The sequence below is a fragment of the Pavona decussata genome, unplaced genomic scaffold (genome assembly GCF_977016875.1).
Source record: "Pavona decussata unplaced genomic scaffold, jaPavDecu1.1 SCAFFOLD_46, whole genome shotgun sequence".
NCBI classification, from domain to species: domain Eukaryota; kingdom Metazoa; phylum Cnidaria; class Anthozoa; order Scleractinia; family Agariciidae; genus Pavona; species Pavona decussata.
The window spans coordinates 538,694-554,831 of NW_028145468.1; the positions used below are offsets into that span (position 1 = coordinate 538,694).

At 40.2% G+C, this 16,138-nt stretch overlaps 2 protein-coding genes across 2 annotated transcripts in view; both read left to right on the forward strand.

Moving 5' to 3' along the window:
• The first annotated feature begins 477 nt into the window (after positions 1–477).
• LOC146482333 (uncharacterized) lies at positions 478–11,165 on the forward strand. Its single transcript, XM_085107185.1, has 2 exons — positions 478–605; positions 6,134–11,165. The coding sequence occupies exon 2, from the start codon at positions 6,158–6,160 to the stop codon at positions 9,068–9,070; it is 2,913 nt and encodes a 970-aa protein (XP_084963311.1). The 5' UTR covers positions 478–605; positions 6,134–6,157; the 3' UTR covers positions 9,071–11,165.
• Positions 481–16,138, forward strand: part of LOC146482334 (uncharacterized) — a 65,570-nt gene continuing 49,912 nt past the window's right edge. Inside the window, exon 1 of the mRNA XM_085107181.1 lies at positions 481–605. The gene's annotated coding sequence lies outside the window, so the exon portion shown is untranslated. The remainder of the gene's footprint in view (positions 606–16,138) is intronic.

A 16,138-nucleotide genomic window follows, 5' to 3' on the forward strand; every position in this document is an offset into this window, starting at 1 on the left:
ATTTTTCCCAAACGCGGTAATCTCAATCAGGCATTGGGTAAAGATTTTGCCTGGCACTTAACTTCTGTGTCTTCTCTAAACGCTAAACGCAGTAATTATGATGCATAAAGTTGTTGACTGCGTGCATTCAACAGAGAAATGTGTAGCGTGACATGGTTGTACTGTCAAGACTTTGCCCTTGTCAGGTCTAGGAAATATCGCCACTTTCGTGCTGCACGCAGAGTAAAAAGAACGTCACGCTATCGGTCACGTGAACATAGTCGCTCGCGAGAGTCTACCGCAATAATAAAGGTTCTAAATTATACAATTTTCACTGTTCAAGGAACTCTTTATGAGAACTGGCTTTCTAACAAGCTCGCAGAATTTCAGCAAACATGTAATGGTGCAAAAAGATGTCGCAGCGAAGCGTTGACATGTGTCATGATTAAAATCGCGTGATCTGAACACGTGATGACTGAAAATAGACGAACACGTCATGACTTGCAGTCGAAAGTGAAATATCCGCATTGATCGTTTCCAATCGAAGAGTTCTCTTCTGTACAATTCTGATAACTGGTGATTGTTGATTTAGCTCACTCTGAATCTGAGTGGAAACTTAGCAAAGGGTGAGTATTCTTTATTACTGACTTTGGTTTTGCTTCAGTATGGCTGGCTTTCGTTACATGTAATCTACTAATTTCGAACCCAAGTTGGAAATTTGCATCTGTTTATTGAAGGTTTATTATATCAATCATGCTGCTTAAGATGGGACCGAAAACAAATCGTTTCCTTTGATTCATTCGTCCACTTCGGTATAGAACTTGGCGACGGTACACTTTAGAGTCCAAACAAGAACGAGTCATGAAATTTGGTACTTAAACTTCGGAGTATGTAAATGAAATCATATCTGGTGTCAGTTGGTCATTACCATTCAACTGAGAACAATTTTAAAAGTGTAGTACATCATCTGGTGCTGTTTGTATTTCACCTTTGGTTTCTGAACGGAAACATCCGTGTCAAAGTAATATGTACTGTTCTACTAAGAATGTCTCAATGTAGTAAATGTTGGGGTGTCTAGAAAACGAAAGCGGAAATTGAATAGCGTCAGGAGGACGTGTCGCCTTCGTACAGACGTCTCCTATTTCAACCTTTGTGACGCTCTGAAAAGTGCAATAGGAGACGTCTGCAAAGCTTCTGCAAACATCCCAGATGACGTAGACTACGAGTAGTCCCCCATTTTTCCTCAGGGATAGTAGGGCGAGCGAAACGCGAGCGCGCGTGAAAATCGTTGTCCCCCATTTTTCCTCAGGGATAGTAGGGCGAGCGAAACGCGAGCGCGCGTGAAAATCACCCCACGCGAGAAAAGGCGACACGCGGCGGGGAGATAGAAAAATGAGGGACTACAGACAAAGCCCAAGCTTTTAAACTAATGCGTTGCTCTCACAACGCAAAACTCTGATTGGCTCTTCCATGGCAATCTGTCAACATCTGTCAAACAAAGTATGAATGACGTCAGACTGTCTGGCGTCGTCTGAAAACAATTTGCATACATCGGAAAAAATATGCGTGCATGATTAAATTTCAACGGCAATGTTTATCAATATTCACTGGATACAGAACTATCTCTCCAGAATCTTTTCCCTTTCTTTTAGCAATCTTTTTTGTGAAAGATTGAATTGAAGAAATTACACGTTTTGTGGCTGCGGTAAAATAGTTTTCCGTGGGAAATAAATTCATCGAACACGACAGCGCTGCACGCCCGGGCCGTTGTACATTACGTCGCGTCAGAAATAGATTTTCAACCGCAAACTAGCCTGTGGAACTACGAAAAGAAACAGCCACGAAGAATTTGTGTCTGGGTTTTCTTTCACTTACAATAAATATCCCCTGCAGTTTCCCGATGACAAGGGCAATGACAGCTCAATGAGAGAAGGAATCCCATTGGATGCGCTTAATTGAGTTAGAACGTGATACGATCTTCACACTCCAAAATCAGTCGGCCGTGAAGGGTGAAAAGCCTGGGCTTTGTCTGTAGTCCCTCATTTTTCTCCCTCCCCGCCGCGTGTCGCCTTTTCTCGCGTGGGGTGATTTTCACGCGCGCTCGCGTTTCGCTCGCCCTACTATCCCTGAGGAAAAATAGGGGACTACTCGTAGTCTAAGAGGACGTGTCGTGACACAACAAGCGAAACTGGGGTGTTATTTGTCTCTAGCTCTTTAAAGCCGTCGGTTTGGGCTCGTCACGAATGGAGGGAGCGCGTTGCGTGACAAGCCCAAACGAAGGCTGTGAAGGAGACGAGGATGTTATGTGACCACAAACAAAGCCCGACATTTGGAGCTTCCGCGGGCAACTGATTTTGAAGTGAATTTTAAAAGCTCATCCAGTGGAATTTCCCAGTTGCCATATATAATCCTCTTATTTTCGAGACACACTGATTTTACAGCCACAACAGCAATTTTGCTTCCTCTTTCGTTTCGCAAAATCTGACATTCCTGCCATGCAAAAGAGAAAAGCTCTCTGTTGTCAACCAGAAATTTAGTCCACCTACCTTCCTGAATTGTAGAAATCAACCAAAAAACGAAGAAAGCCAACCGACTTCCCGAACTTGCCGCCATTTTTGAAATACGAGCCGAAATTTCAGCATTGTGCTGCATTGTGGGATTCCTGTCGAACCTCCTCTGGTTGTCAACAGTGGAGGAAATGCTAAAACCTTGAATTGAGCATGCGTAGATCAGAGGCACAGCAACCACATAGGCACATATGCACGTGTGTTCCCTTCTACAAACTGAAAATGGTTCCAAAAAATAAATGAATTAAAATAACCAAATAATCTTAGAATCTTTAGAAGATCTTCAGAAGATTTTTCTTGACCGCAGCTCGATGTAGCTAGCGAGACAAAGCAAGAGATATCCAGTTTTAATCAGGTTATACTGGCTGCTTAACATAACATAAGGGTGTTAACATTGGTATACCGTGTAGCATGAAAATTTTGCGGGTTCTAATTTTTGCGGATTTTGCGCATTGAGATCGATCCGCAAAATTTTGTTCCCGCAGAAAATAACACCCGCAAAATAAAACGCCGCAAAAATTGACTCCTTTCAGTCAAATTAAAAACTCCGCTTTTAATAGACTTATGCTACTGGAGCGATATACATTGGACTTAAACAAGAACATTAACATGCTTTTCCTCTAGAAAAAGCAACTAGAGCTGTCAAGAGTAAAGCAATTCAATACAAACTGTACATTAGATTGGCACGAATGGGTCATCTGAAGGAACGCACAGACTTGAATCGTGCAGCAGACCAACCATGTTCTAGTGGCGCTTCTGCAGCGGCCTGTGCAGAAGTGCAGAAGTGCAGAATTTCAACTATTTTCAATTATCGACAGAGTCTGTCAGTCATTGCGTTACAGTAGGGCATAGTTTTGCATAATTTTAGCAGGCCGCGCCCAATTGGTCTCGAAAAGTTATATATAGCTATATATGCTGGCTGCATCTTTCTCTCGAAAGTCCCTCTCATGTATCAGTGTATACCTTGAAAGGTTTCAGCTACGGTAATTCAAAGATTCGTACTGCTTTCTTAAAAAATAATGTACGGTAAATGCGGTAATTCCGGTGGTGGCAAACCGTATTAACGAAACAGTGTTTGGCTGCGAATGGTAGGGGTAGGCTTTTTGTTTTGTTGTTGTTCAATCCCTTTTCGCAGTAAGGTATTAAAGTGATATGTCTCTAATATGTAACTAGAGTGAACTGTGACTCAATTGACCGTGCAATAAAACTATTCAGGTTTCTTCCATCAAAATATTCTGCTACTTGAACCAGAGCATCGCAAAAATTAGTTCCCAGGAGAAATTTCAGTCATCTCGAACCGCAAAAATTAGTTCCCGCAAACCACAAAAAATCGCCAATCCGCAAAATAAAACTCCCGCAAAATTTTCATGCTACACGGTAGCCTCCCTCGCAGACCGTCTTTTGGCTCGTTACACAATCTTTACTTCCAACCGTTGGTTCGTTGGGAGGAAAGATTGCGTGACGAGCCACAAGAGAGTCTTCGAGGGAGGCTAACCTTGGTAAGGTCCTCACTAATTTTGCAAATGTTAAGGTTACCGGTCAGTACAAAATGCTGACTGCAGACTGCAGATTGCAGACTGCAGACTGGGTATAAAATGCAGACTAGGTATAAAATGCAGACTACAGACTGCAGACTAGGTATAAAATGCAGACTGAGACCAGACCCATCTCTTGTCAAATACAGGATACATTTCCGAGATCATCTCCCGCGAAATCGACCATATTTTTGACCCATTTCTCAACAGTTTGTTTTCTTTATTTCGATTTGGTAGCTTTCATTTCCTGAGGCCTTTTCTTCACAAAGAAGACTCGATATTAATCGCTTTGCATTAGTTCGTAAACAATTTTAATACGCCCATGACGGTTTTCATATTATAAGGAGGGAAACAGACTTGATTTCCAAAGGGGTGCAAGCAATTTTAAATCGACAGATTTTAACTTGTTTCTTTGAATAAATAATGTCAAAGACATTGCATACCTTCGGTATTCTAGCAATACATGAACACATATTTTATTCAAAAAACATTATTTTACATCCACTTGCCGATGTCACCAATGTCATGTTGACGCAAAGCGGCGAAGAGGTCGACGCCGTGCAAAGTAAAGGTCATGTGTCCGTGTTATTGCTTACGTCATGATTTGGGGCTGTTTATTTCAATTCAAGGTTGACACGTTTCGAAAAGAATATATAAAAATGTCAATTTCATGGAAAAGAATCTTGACAGGCGATTGACACTAGTGTAAGTTAAGTTGAAAAATTCAAAATGCATTCTATACTTGACGAAGAGACGGTTTTGGTCTCAGTCCGCATTTTATACCCAGTCTGCAGTCTGCAGTCTGCATTTTATACCTAGTCTGCATTTTATACCCAGTCTGCAGTCTGCAATCTGCAGTCTGCAGTCTACATTTTATACTGACCGTTAAGGTTACCCGATACTTTCAGAGGTGTCTCGCGTTTAAGCGATGTAGCGCGTCCAGTTGAAACTGTAGATACCTAAACCCCTATAAACCCTTATAGAGCTGACTATCAAACCATACCAAGAATTTTGAAATAAAATAAATTGTCGAATTTTTCACGACCTCTAATTGCGAGCGTCCGAATCACCTTTTAAAAACTACAAGTCAAAGTGAATTTTTTTTTTTGCTAATTTAATTTGCTCCTCAGTTTCCGGACCCAAAGCGCTAAAAAAAACGTGTCTGCGTTTTGCCATATTCAATCGCAGTGAAAAGTTATAGAGCATTTTCGAAATAGGATGAAAAAAATGTGGAGTAATCGTACAAAAATCGCTCTTGGAGAAAAAATATTTCGAAAGAAAAACTTCGCAGACACGTTTTTGTTGTTTATATGTTAAACTAGCTACTGTCCAAATTTGAAGGCAAACGAGCAAATTCCTTTTGAGTTTTAGCTCTTTGAAGTGGCTCCCCCAAGTGAAAACAATTTATTCGAGAAAACAGCGCTAAAAATTCGGCAATTCATTTTATTTCAAAATTCTTAGTTTAGTTGGATAGCCAGCTGTATAAACTTTAATTTGATATGAGGGTTCAGGTATCTGCAGTTTAAACCGGACGCGCTACATCGCTTGGACGCGAGACACCTCTGAAGGTACCGGGTAACCTTAAGGACGGGCGTTTCTCTCTTTTCCAATATTTCGAAAAGCACGGCCTTTCTTCTTAAGGGTATGTTTGAGACTGACTCTGTGGCAAGATACGTTACAATTTTAAACAGTTACAATAGATACCTGAAAAAAGGCTAAAGTTACATAAACAAAAACGTTACAATTTGAAATTTGAAAATACAACTAGTAAATAGGTATAAGCTAACGTTACAACGTGGTAGACGAAAACAAAATACGTAACAATGAGTTAATTACATAACTTAGAAAGATGAAAGACGGGAAAAATGTTCATGTTTTATCTCCTATTAATACCTAAGGGTTCAATAGTTTGACCTCTGTCGATGAGGTATGCCTCTCTAGCTTTGCGTACACTGGATTTGATGGGTTCCTCGCTTTGACTTGTAGAACAGAGCGTCAGACCTCGAAACAACCCACCAAGAGTTTGCTAACAGCAAAGTATTGTTTTTATAGAGCTATAAGTCATTCAAGCTGAAAATGGCCACTGCAACAGAATTCAGCGATGAACAACTCAACTACTTCAGGATTTGCTATATCACCACTGATGTACTAGCCGAGGGTCTCCGAACAATCTTCAAACAGGAATGGGACAACCGCTACAGGACTACATGGGGTGAATGGAAGGACGAGCCAAGCAATGGATTGGATTTCTATAACGGGGAGTCTCCGCGAAACCAAAGAAGAAATGCGAAACTTTTAGCGACCATGAAAAACGGAAATCGAGCTGAGTGGGATTGCACCATGCTCTTTTACGCCATCTTGTACTCGGATTGTATAGGCAACGGTGTTAACGCAGTTGTCAAGTCAAATGTAGATGACCTCAGGACATTTCGTAATGAAGAATTTGCTCACATCTCACGAGGCGATCTCTCAGACCCAGAGTTTAATAATGCCATAACTAGAGTTGATGTTGCATTCCAAGCACTCGGCCTTTCCACCTTGCGAATTAAGGAAATTAGAAACCAGGGAGGTTTTCCAACGGAGGAGTTGACAAAGATCTTGAAAAAGGTTGACGACCTCCATCAGGAACTTCAAGAGAAAGAAGAAGAAATTCAAGAAAAAGAAGACGAAAGAAAAGTTCTTGAAGATCAGCTTCGGAATGAAGTTTTGTCATTCTGCATTCTCCCTCCCAAGCCTTCACACGACGTTGCCGGTCGAGATAATGAGGTGACTAAAATAACCCAACAGCTGAAAGAACTCAAAGAAGGCAACAAAAGCCGCTTAAGTTACCTTTACATTTCAGGGAATCCTGGAAGTGGCAAATCTCAGTTGGCCGGCCTCGTCGCAAAGAGATTTTTTCAAGAAGTCACAAACACTACATTTGTAATGACTCTTAATGCTGAAAGTCTTGACTCGCTGCTAGAATCGTTTGTCTCTTTCGCTCGACTGTTGAAGTGTTCAGAATATGCAATTACAAACACCCTCAGTTCTAAGGATTTAGAGACAGAGGAGAAGATCGTCAATCTCAAGACGTTAGTTTGCACAAAAGTCCAGCTTTACAAGTCGTGGCTACTGGTAGTCGACAATGTTACGAGCATACCTCAAGTAAGTGTTCATTTGCCAGAGCCTGGAAACGAGCAGTGGTTAGGAGGACAAATGCTGATCACAACACAGGACACTGCTTCCATCCCTTTAACAAACTCTTTTATCAGCCACATCTCAGTTAGCGAGGGTATGGAGCTATCTGACGCCTCGGCCTTATTAGCCAAGCTTTCTGGTATCAGTGACGGTGAGATGGAAACAGAAGTCGCGCGGACGTTAGACTATCAACCTCTTGCTTTAGCAAGTGCCGCCACATTTCTCAAACAAATTCGTGAGAGCAAAGCATCTTCAAAATATGGCTGGAAAGATTACCTGGAAAAACTAGACAAAGGTCAGCGTGCTGACACTGAGGGCCTTCTTTCTAAGACAAACGCAAGCTATCCAAAATCCATGACTGCAGCAATTACATTAGCCGTGAAAAATGTGATGTCATCAGACAAAGTCTTAAATCACACATTCAGCTTTCTTTCGCTCTGTTCACCACAACCATTAAACCTTGAAATTGTGGTCAACTACGTTCGGAATGCAGATGAGGAATTGAAGGATGACGATATGATTCGAATGCGGATTCAAAGAAGCCAACTGCTGTTAATTAAGGAGGACGATACTGATGTCTACATTCGCGTACATCAAGTTGTGCGTTATGTGATCAAATCTGAAACTCAAAACTCTTCGGATTGTGAAAATCGCAAAATCTATCACGGGGCGATTACATCATTTTATCTCTTCATAGATAATAACTCGTTAGATGACTTCGATTGTGTTGCTGACAGCAGGTCTGTTGTCCCTCATTTAAAGTCCTTATGCACAGATATTCAATCTACTTATAACAGAGACGACATAGTCCAAGTCGTCGAGAACTTGACTTTTAGTGTTAGACACTATCCAGATTATTTCATTAGGTTTAGCGAGATATGTATTGACCATTGGGAGTTTAACACAGCAAAAGGGTTCCTGAATGCAGCTTTAAAATTACTTCGGCATGATGGCGTCGATAGAGAAAGAGACGCTTCAAGAGTCTATTCCCTACTTGGTATTGTTCATCGTGGACTGGGTGAGTTTCACCACGCCCTACAGTACCACGAGCTTGCCCTGGTTATTCGAATACAAAAACTGGGAGCTCAACATGTCGATGTCGCCGGTTCTTATAACAACTTGGCTACTGTACTCCGAGACCAAGGAGACCTGGAGAAGGCGAAGGAGTATCATGAGCGTGCCCTGGCTATTCGAATAAAAAAACTGGGAGCTCAACATGTCGATGTCGCCGGTTCTTATGACAACTTGGCTACTGCACTCAGTGTCCAAGGAGACCTGGAGAAGGCGAAGGAGTATCATGAGCTTGCCCTGGCTATTCGAATACAAAACCTGGGAGCTCAACATGTCCAAGTCGCCGATTCTTATTACAACTTGGCTAGTGTCCTCCGTGCCCAAGGAAACCTGGATAAGGCGAAGGAGTATCATAAGCGTGCCCTGGCTATTCGAATACAAAAACTGGGAGCTCAACATGTCGATGTCTCCGGTTCTTATAACAACTTGGCAAATGTACTCTGCGCCCAAGGAGACCTGGAGAAGGGGAAGGAGTATCATGAGCGTGCCCTGGCTATTCGAATACAAAACCTGGGAGCTCAACATGTCGATGTCGCCAGTTCTTATAACAACTTAGCTACTGTACTCCGTGCCCAAGGAGACCTGGAGTTGGCGAAGGAGTATTATGAGCGTGCGCTGACTATTTTGATGAATAATAAACATGGCACTCAGCCTGTTTTTGTAGCCACTGTTCAACGGAACTTGGAACGGTTATGTAAGAAACTTGAAAGTAAGAAAGGTTCAGATTGCCAATTGCTGTGACTGCGGTCATAGCTTGGTTTGTACGATTCTACGAGAATACTTGGATTTCGTGTTGTAAAGTTCGGATCAGAAGTATTTACGCGGGATGCCCCGAGGGGGCATACCGTGTCTTAAAACGGGTCGATTTCTTTTTTTTTTTCTTCGTAGTAGCTACAAATCGGTACATTAATTTATTCATTAAACTCTCCCCTCTCCTACTCGGGATGTATTGTTCTGATTGTCTTCAACAAAGGCAGGCCAATCAAAATCCATTCTTGTCGCTTATATCGTGAGGGAGGGGACCCACTCACCCCTACCTGTGTGACGTCAATGCATCATTTGATATATTTATTAATGACGGATTAAATAGTCGCGCCATATTGTTTTAACATGTTCTGGACTCAAGTGCGCCGTTTTCAAACGGAAATTTCACCATTTTGAAGCGGTAAATCGAAAGAATAACTTCTAAGAAGCACCCGACACGTAAAACGGTGGAAATTGGTGAGTTCCTGGCGAAGGAATCGTGCTTTGTTTGACAGTCTTAGACCACGACGCGATACTGAAAAGAGGTCATTGAGAAGCTTACGTTATCGTAATGGAATTTCACAAATTTTCCGTAGCCTCCCTTGGGGGTTCGTCACGCGTTCCTGCCCTAAGAACGTCTGCGTGGGAGGCTAAAATTTCCGGTGATACTCTGAGTCGCGTAACACAAAGGAAACAACGTAACGCGATCGTCGTGACTTAAACTATTCCACTAGCAAGGATAGTCTTATCAATCGGCAAAGCATACAGTTGGAATAAATGAATCAGCCTCAGCATCACGCGTAATGCCAGTGTAGCAGGCATCTTGTTATTTATAGAAAACGAATGCTTCGGGATGGAATACAATTTTAATAATATACGAAAATTCATAGAATGAAGGCCAAGCTTGTCATGATTTCTTCCGTTTTTGTTTGGCTAACTTCGAGCTTTTAAAAACTTTAGTTGTAATCTAATGCACATCCCATTCTTCTGTATAATGCTTCGGCGTGCCACGTGAGATATGCGCTAGATGCGCCGCATATATATAAAAATATTTTAACAGTTATTTAAAATAGTACACTCGAGAAATTATTCTATTGGATGATGAGGTCATTCGTCGGCCCAGGCCAAGATTGAAAAGGAGCCAAGTCTCCTTGACATGCTTCAAGCCCATCACAACAATAAAGTATGTTTGTTGCGGTTCAATTTTATCCTTGGTTCAATATTTGTTTTCCTTTGTTTTTGTATATGAGTATAAAAGAAATAGAAATAAAAATTGAACCACAACATGTTTGTTTCGTAAGCATAGTCGAGCGAAACTTTGAACATGCCAAACTGTTCGGAAACTGAAGGCCTAGTTCTCTACGATCACGCGGATCGAGTTATCGCGCGAGGATGCGACTTCTTCGCGTTTTTGCATGTTTAGCTTCTCGCCGACTGTCACTATCAGAATAAAGGAACTACTCGTAATGTTACTTCACCACACACAGGTCAGTGGTTTGCGTATGAGCTTCACTCAAGTCACGTGTCTGGACAGTATGAACCTTGAGGCTGGAGACGTGTCGTATAAAATACATAGGGCCGGGATGCTGTGTTATAGCCTTACAGTCATAGCATATAGTTTTTTTAAACGTCAACCCTTTTTTTTGAAGTGCACTTGCATGCGCAAGGTGTACATTAGAGCAATTTAAGTTAAGTAGCACTTGTTGAAGAACTGAAATAGATTATCATGGTGTGCTCAGTGGAGCAGCTATAATGAAACCTACCAAACAAATTGTTGTCATCTGTAGTTTCTTCAAAACATAGTTTATGAAAGAAGTAAAAATTGTTCAGGTTTATCGATCAGTGCTTGTTGACTGACTTATAATAGGTCCGAGTCAATACTGAATGATCCTTGTTTCTATTGCCGTATACGATATACGAGAAACATTAGTTTAATGGGTTTTAATGTTTTCCATTCGGTTACTATCTTTCGTAATGATGTAATTTTTTGTTAATGTTTAAGTTTATAAACTTGACAGTTTTGCAAATATTGTAACTACTTTTTACGATCCTGTAAATAAAGCTACTTGTTTCACAAAACATGGATACCAAAGCATTTTATAAGGCGCAGAACATACCCACTCCTCTACACGAATAACCATAATTGTGACACCAATTCCAGGCTCTCGTGGTAGGAAAACTGAAGACTAAACATCAAAACTTGATCTTACAAGCACCAGGAGAACTAGCGTCTCCTATTTCCTTTTAGCGGTAAGAAGCCGGATCTCTTCTTTAAGTTCCTCTGAAAGGAAATTATAGATACGTCTGTGCGTAGGATACAGGAAATCCTAAATTCAATTATTTAAGCTTCCGTAAATTTTGAACCCATAAGGAGTCAATTGAAATGTTTCGATGAATATTACTAAGAAAGCTGTTTCCGTTTTTTGACAAAAATAGCATTATTTTGAGCAGTTACTCCTGGAGGTGATAGTTTTCCTGAACTGTTAGTTTTTTAAATCTGTACTCATTACTCAGCGGTTTTAATGAGGGCATTGATATCACCTGTTATCAGCTGATAAAAATGTCGAAAAGCTCCTCCCACCGTTCTTGCCACTGAAAGGCCGTGGCCTGAGTGACTTACACTCAGGCGTTTATATAGAAATCTGGATTAATAAACCCTGTGCTAAGCAAGTTCAAAAGCTCTTAAACAATAAGAGTAAAGCACAGAATATGGAGGACTCAATTTTTTGGGGGTTGAATCGACCTTCTCTTAGTTCGCAAATTACACTGCATTTAATTGCATTCAAACAATCGTTCGCCATCTCAAGTTGGTGGTCAACCATTTATCCATTTATAGCTCTTTATAAGCAATTCCGAAAGCATCGGTATTTTAGTCGTTTGACCTCTTTAAGCCTACAACCTCAGTTGAAAATAATCGAAGAAGCATGAACCTTGGAGAATAGTTCTACATAGTTCGGAATTACTGAGTGAGTCAATGACCATAGTTGGCTTAAGGCCGGGAGATGAATATGTAAACCAAGTGGGAAACAGGTCATTCATGCAGCGAAATGTTTATCTGATGATATATCAAGAACTAAATCATCAGCACCTTGAGTGGTTTACAGTGTAAAGAAGTTAAGGTGGAAATTGGTTTCCAATATATTTTGGTCATTGAAATCGTGTGGAATATCTTATCACAAGTAAAAATTCTCAAAGGCGCTCGGATCGGAGGCGAATCAGGCCGTACGCCTGTCGTTATGTACCTTGGTGACGTATTAGCTGTCACGTGCATAAGAACACCCATTTGATAAACAAGTTGATCTTGGTCTGAGGTGCTTATTGAAGTCTGAGATTGAGGAGGCCTTGGGCAGAGGTGGGACGTCAGCAAGTTTCCAAGCAATAGGGACTTTGCATTCGAGAAAAGAGCAGTTTAAGATGTCAGCGATCGGAGCAGCAAGGATATCGGCGTATGTTTTTAGGACCCAGTTTGGTAAATCGTCAGGACCGCCAGCGCGAGAGTTTTTAATGGCGCGGAGTGCCTTGGCGACCATGTTTTCATTTAAAAAAATAGGCTCGTCGTCGTCAGCTGTATCCACACGTACACTGTTGGACAGGGGCATGTTGTTTTATTGAATTCAGTTCCAATAGAGAGAATTTGCATCGCGTATACGTGAGAGGCGAACGGCAAAAATGACCACGTGACCACAATTTACCCGCCATTTTTCGCGTTTGCCAGTTGCCGGTTGCTGTTTCTACTGACGTGAAAACAGGCTGTTTCCCGTTTACCGTCTACGTCAGCACTACGTAAGTATTTCTTCCTTTTTTCTTACACATATTATAAGTAGTTGATTGTTAGAAAAAAGTACCCCAATAATTTTTGCGGTAACTCATACTAGGACAAATTAAGTTTCATGTTCCTTACCGCACTTTTCTTCATGAACTTACCACAGTGAGTTGCGAAACATCGAAACTCACAAAATTCCAGCTAAAGTCAAAAGGTTCACGACAAGGTGACGTTTGCCGTTTCACGTAAACGCGATGCTAAATCTCTCTACTATTAAAATATTTGCGTGTATGAGTTACGCTGGTTCCAAACGACTAAGTTCTCCATTACAACTTTTTTGACATTTTTTCACCTGTTCGTCGGTGAGAGGTGAAAATTTTTCCCTAAAGATTTTTCCTTGATAACTGAGTTCTATTTACCTGTCTAAACAACTGACAAACTAACTTGAAAATTTTTGGGTGGTGGCCGCAACACAGTTTTATACACACGAGCAAGTGTTACTTAAAACGTTTTCTGACAATTTTTACTTGATCTTATGTAAAGAGTGAACGTGTTTATAACAAGTTATATTTGTCAGTGTAATCGACTGAAGAGGCTCCTTGACAAGTTTCTTTTGTTGGCTGCTACAAGCAAGTCAGCATCTCCCTAGCTCGATTCCTGTCTCTTGACGAATTGTATTGTCCAAGAATTGGCGTGCCAGTTTTTCACCAAAGATACATGTTAATACAAGAAACGTTTGTTAAATTTTGTCGTATGCTCGTACGTAAAAACAAAACTTATGGCATAAAACAAATGTTCGAATTATCAACAGTGTTGATAACTTAAGGTTCATTGGTCACCGTAAGAAGATCGGAGTGCTGACGTTTCGAGCGTTAGCCCTTCTTTCGACAAAGGACTAACGCTCCAAACATCAGCACTCAAATCTCTTTACGGTGACCAATTTACCTTTAGTTATCAACTCTGGTGATAAACCAAACATTCGTTTCTACTCCCCACCGACGCAGCGACGCAGTTTCTTTAGAAACTAACCCCCTTACCATATAAAAGTCTTGACAAGTTAAACGGACAGTTCATTCTAGAGGCAACTTTGGCTGCTTAAGTGAATTCCGTTTTGTGAGTGCGTTTGAACAAGTTGACAAAAAAAAAAAAAACAAAAAAAAGTTGGCAAGCACTTGACGCATCTCATGGTAAATGCAAACAAAAATTTGTCATATAAAGCACTGTCAAAGCCATTGCGCTTACGCCATTCATTTATTAGCCACTTATATGTTCAGCTTGTTCATTATATTTTTGTCATTCCTACTCAAGCCACGTAGATTTCGAGCCTCTTGGCAAAATATCGGCAAAGATTAAATCTTCTCTGCCTCTTTTCTGCCATCTGTCAATTGTACTAGCATTGCAGTTAAGTTTTAACTCTCCTTCTGAGTGACTTCTTGTAAAAGCATCCCTTTTCGTTAACAAGATGATCCGGAAATAACAAGTGCTACGGTTTGTTTCTTTGCGTCGTGAGGTTCCCTGCATCCGAAGGTCACTCAATGCAATAAAATAAACGTTACGGGTAAAAACATGCTTACTTAGCAACATTTTCAATGCTTAAGATCCTCTTTCTTTTGCTAAAGTTAGTAAACGCCAAAAAGGTAGGTGACAGGTGCCAAGGATTTTATGCACAAAATGAAATCAATGGTAGCTTCCCGGGAAGTCGTCCCCTATAAAGCTATCGAAACATGACATTTTTTTAGGGTCATTTTGGTGGCGGATCTTATGTGGGGGGGGGGGGGGGGGTGGGTCCGCTGCTTTAAAACGAGAAGTTTTTCATAAGGATTAAATCACAAGCGAATATAAAATTATTCCAATTGGGCTGGTTTAGCTATAGGTTTTTTGGATATTAATTAGAAGGAAAAATGTCGTTTTCCTAAGAACAAACAAATGCTGAAGTTGCGGTCACATGACTGTCTCTTCGCTAAAACATTTTAGTTGTTTGAATAAGCGACCATGGATCGAACATGTCTCCGGCCATTTATTCATATCCACGCAGGTCTAAACTTGTCCCGTGAGGTCGCGAGTTTACGGCAAACGCCGCATAAATGACCGAGGACCTCGTGATTATGTTCACCCTATATTTGCCGCTCGCTGTTTTCAGTTTCTCAGTAAAATTGAGTAGTTTTACGTTAGTATCAATGGCCAGAATTATTTTGTACTTTTCTCATCTATGTATTCACTTTTTCAAGAAAAGATAAACGTGAATCGCACGTTTGCCGTTTGCCGTAGACACGACTCTAAATCTCCCTACTATATAAAATAATGTCTTTTCCTTCGTCGGAAAAGGAGACGCTTGTTTTGAGGTTATTTGTAATGTTGTGTCTTTATAATTTTCCTAGAACTTTGGGCTATTTTTTATTTTTTCGTTTTCTTCCTAAGAAATTTAACAAGTCTGAAAGTATTTCCGAACATTTTAGGCTATTTCTCTTCTTACTGTTTTCATTGTTATATAAGCTTAACTAGAATTACCGGTAAAAAGAAAAATGACTAAAAAAGAGGAGTGGCTCCACATAATTAACCTACTTTCTTTCCAGTGTAACCGGAACCGAAGTATGCTTCTTAATGTGACCTCATTTAAATTAATATAATTCAAATTGCCCTAGCTAATGGTTCGCTGGACTATTGCTATTGTTATTAAGGGTGCGTTCGATTGACCCTATTCCGGAATGGGAATACATACAATGATGACAGAGGAAGCATCATTTGTTATTTCAGTCTAATGATTTTCCTGTTACTTGTTTATTTTCTATAACTTAATTTTTTCTTTTAATTTCTTTACTCCTTTTCCTTTTTTTAATTTTTTTTTACTCCTTTTCCTTTTTTTTAATATTTTTTCCCCCAACAAGTTTGTAGTTTATTGTAACAAAACAAAACTGCTTTACAATAATTACAGTAGTTCAGATTACAAAACGTTATAATTGACAATTTGCACTATTCTGCAATACTTGCGTTACAATAATTACTAATGAAACAAAACTAACAAGCCAAAAGGAAAAGAGATTACATTACGCAAAATATATATACATATAACTACTCAAACAAAACTAAAACGCTAAAAGGATACAAGATTACACTACGCGAAAAAAAATATATATACGTGACTTACATTTATACTTAGTTGAATAACTAAGAAGGCGGAAAGATCCATTTCTTTTTAAAAATATTTTAATTCTTGTTTTTTAAACTTATAAAACGTTCAATTTCATACTTCAATTTTAGTCTGACCTTAAATCTCTGTAAGTCAGGGTGTACGTGATCTCTCC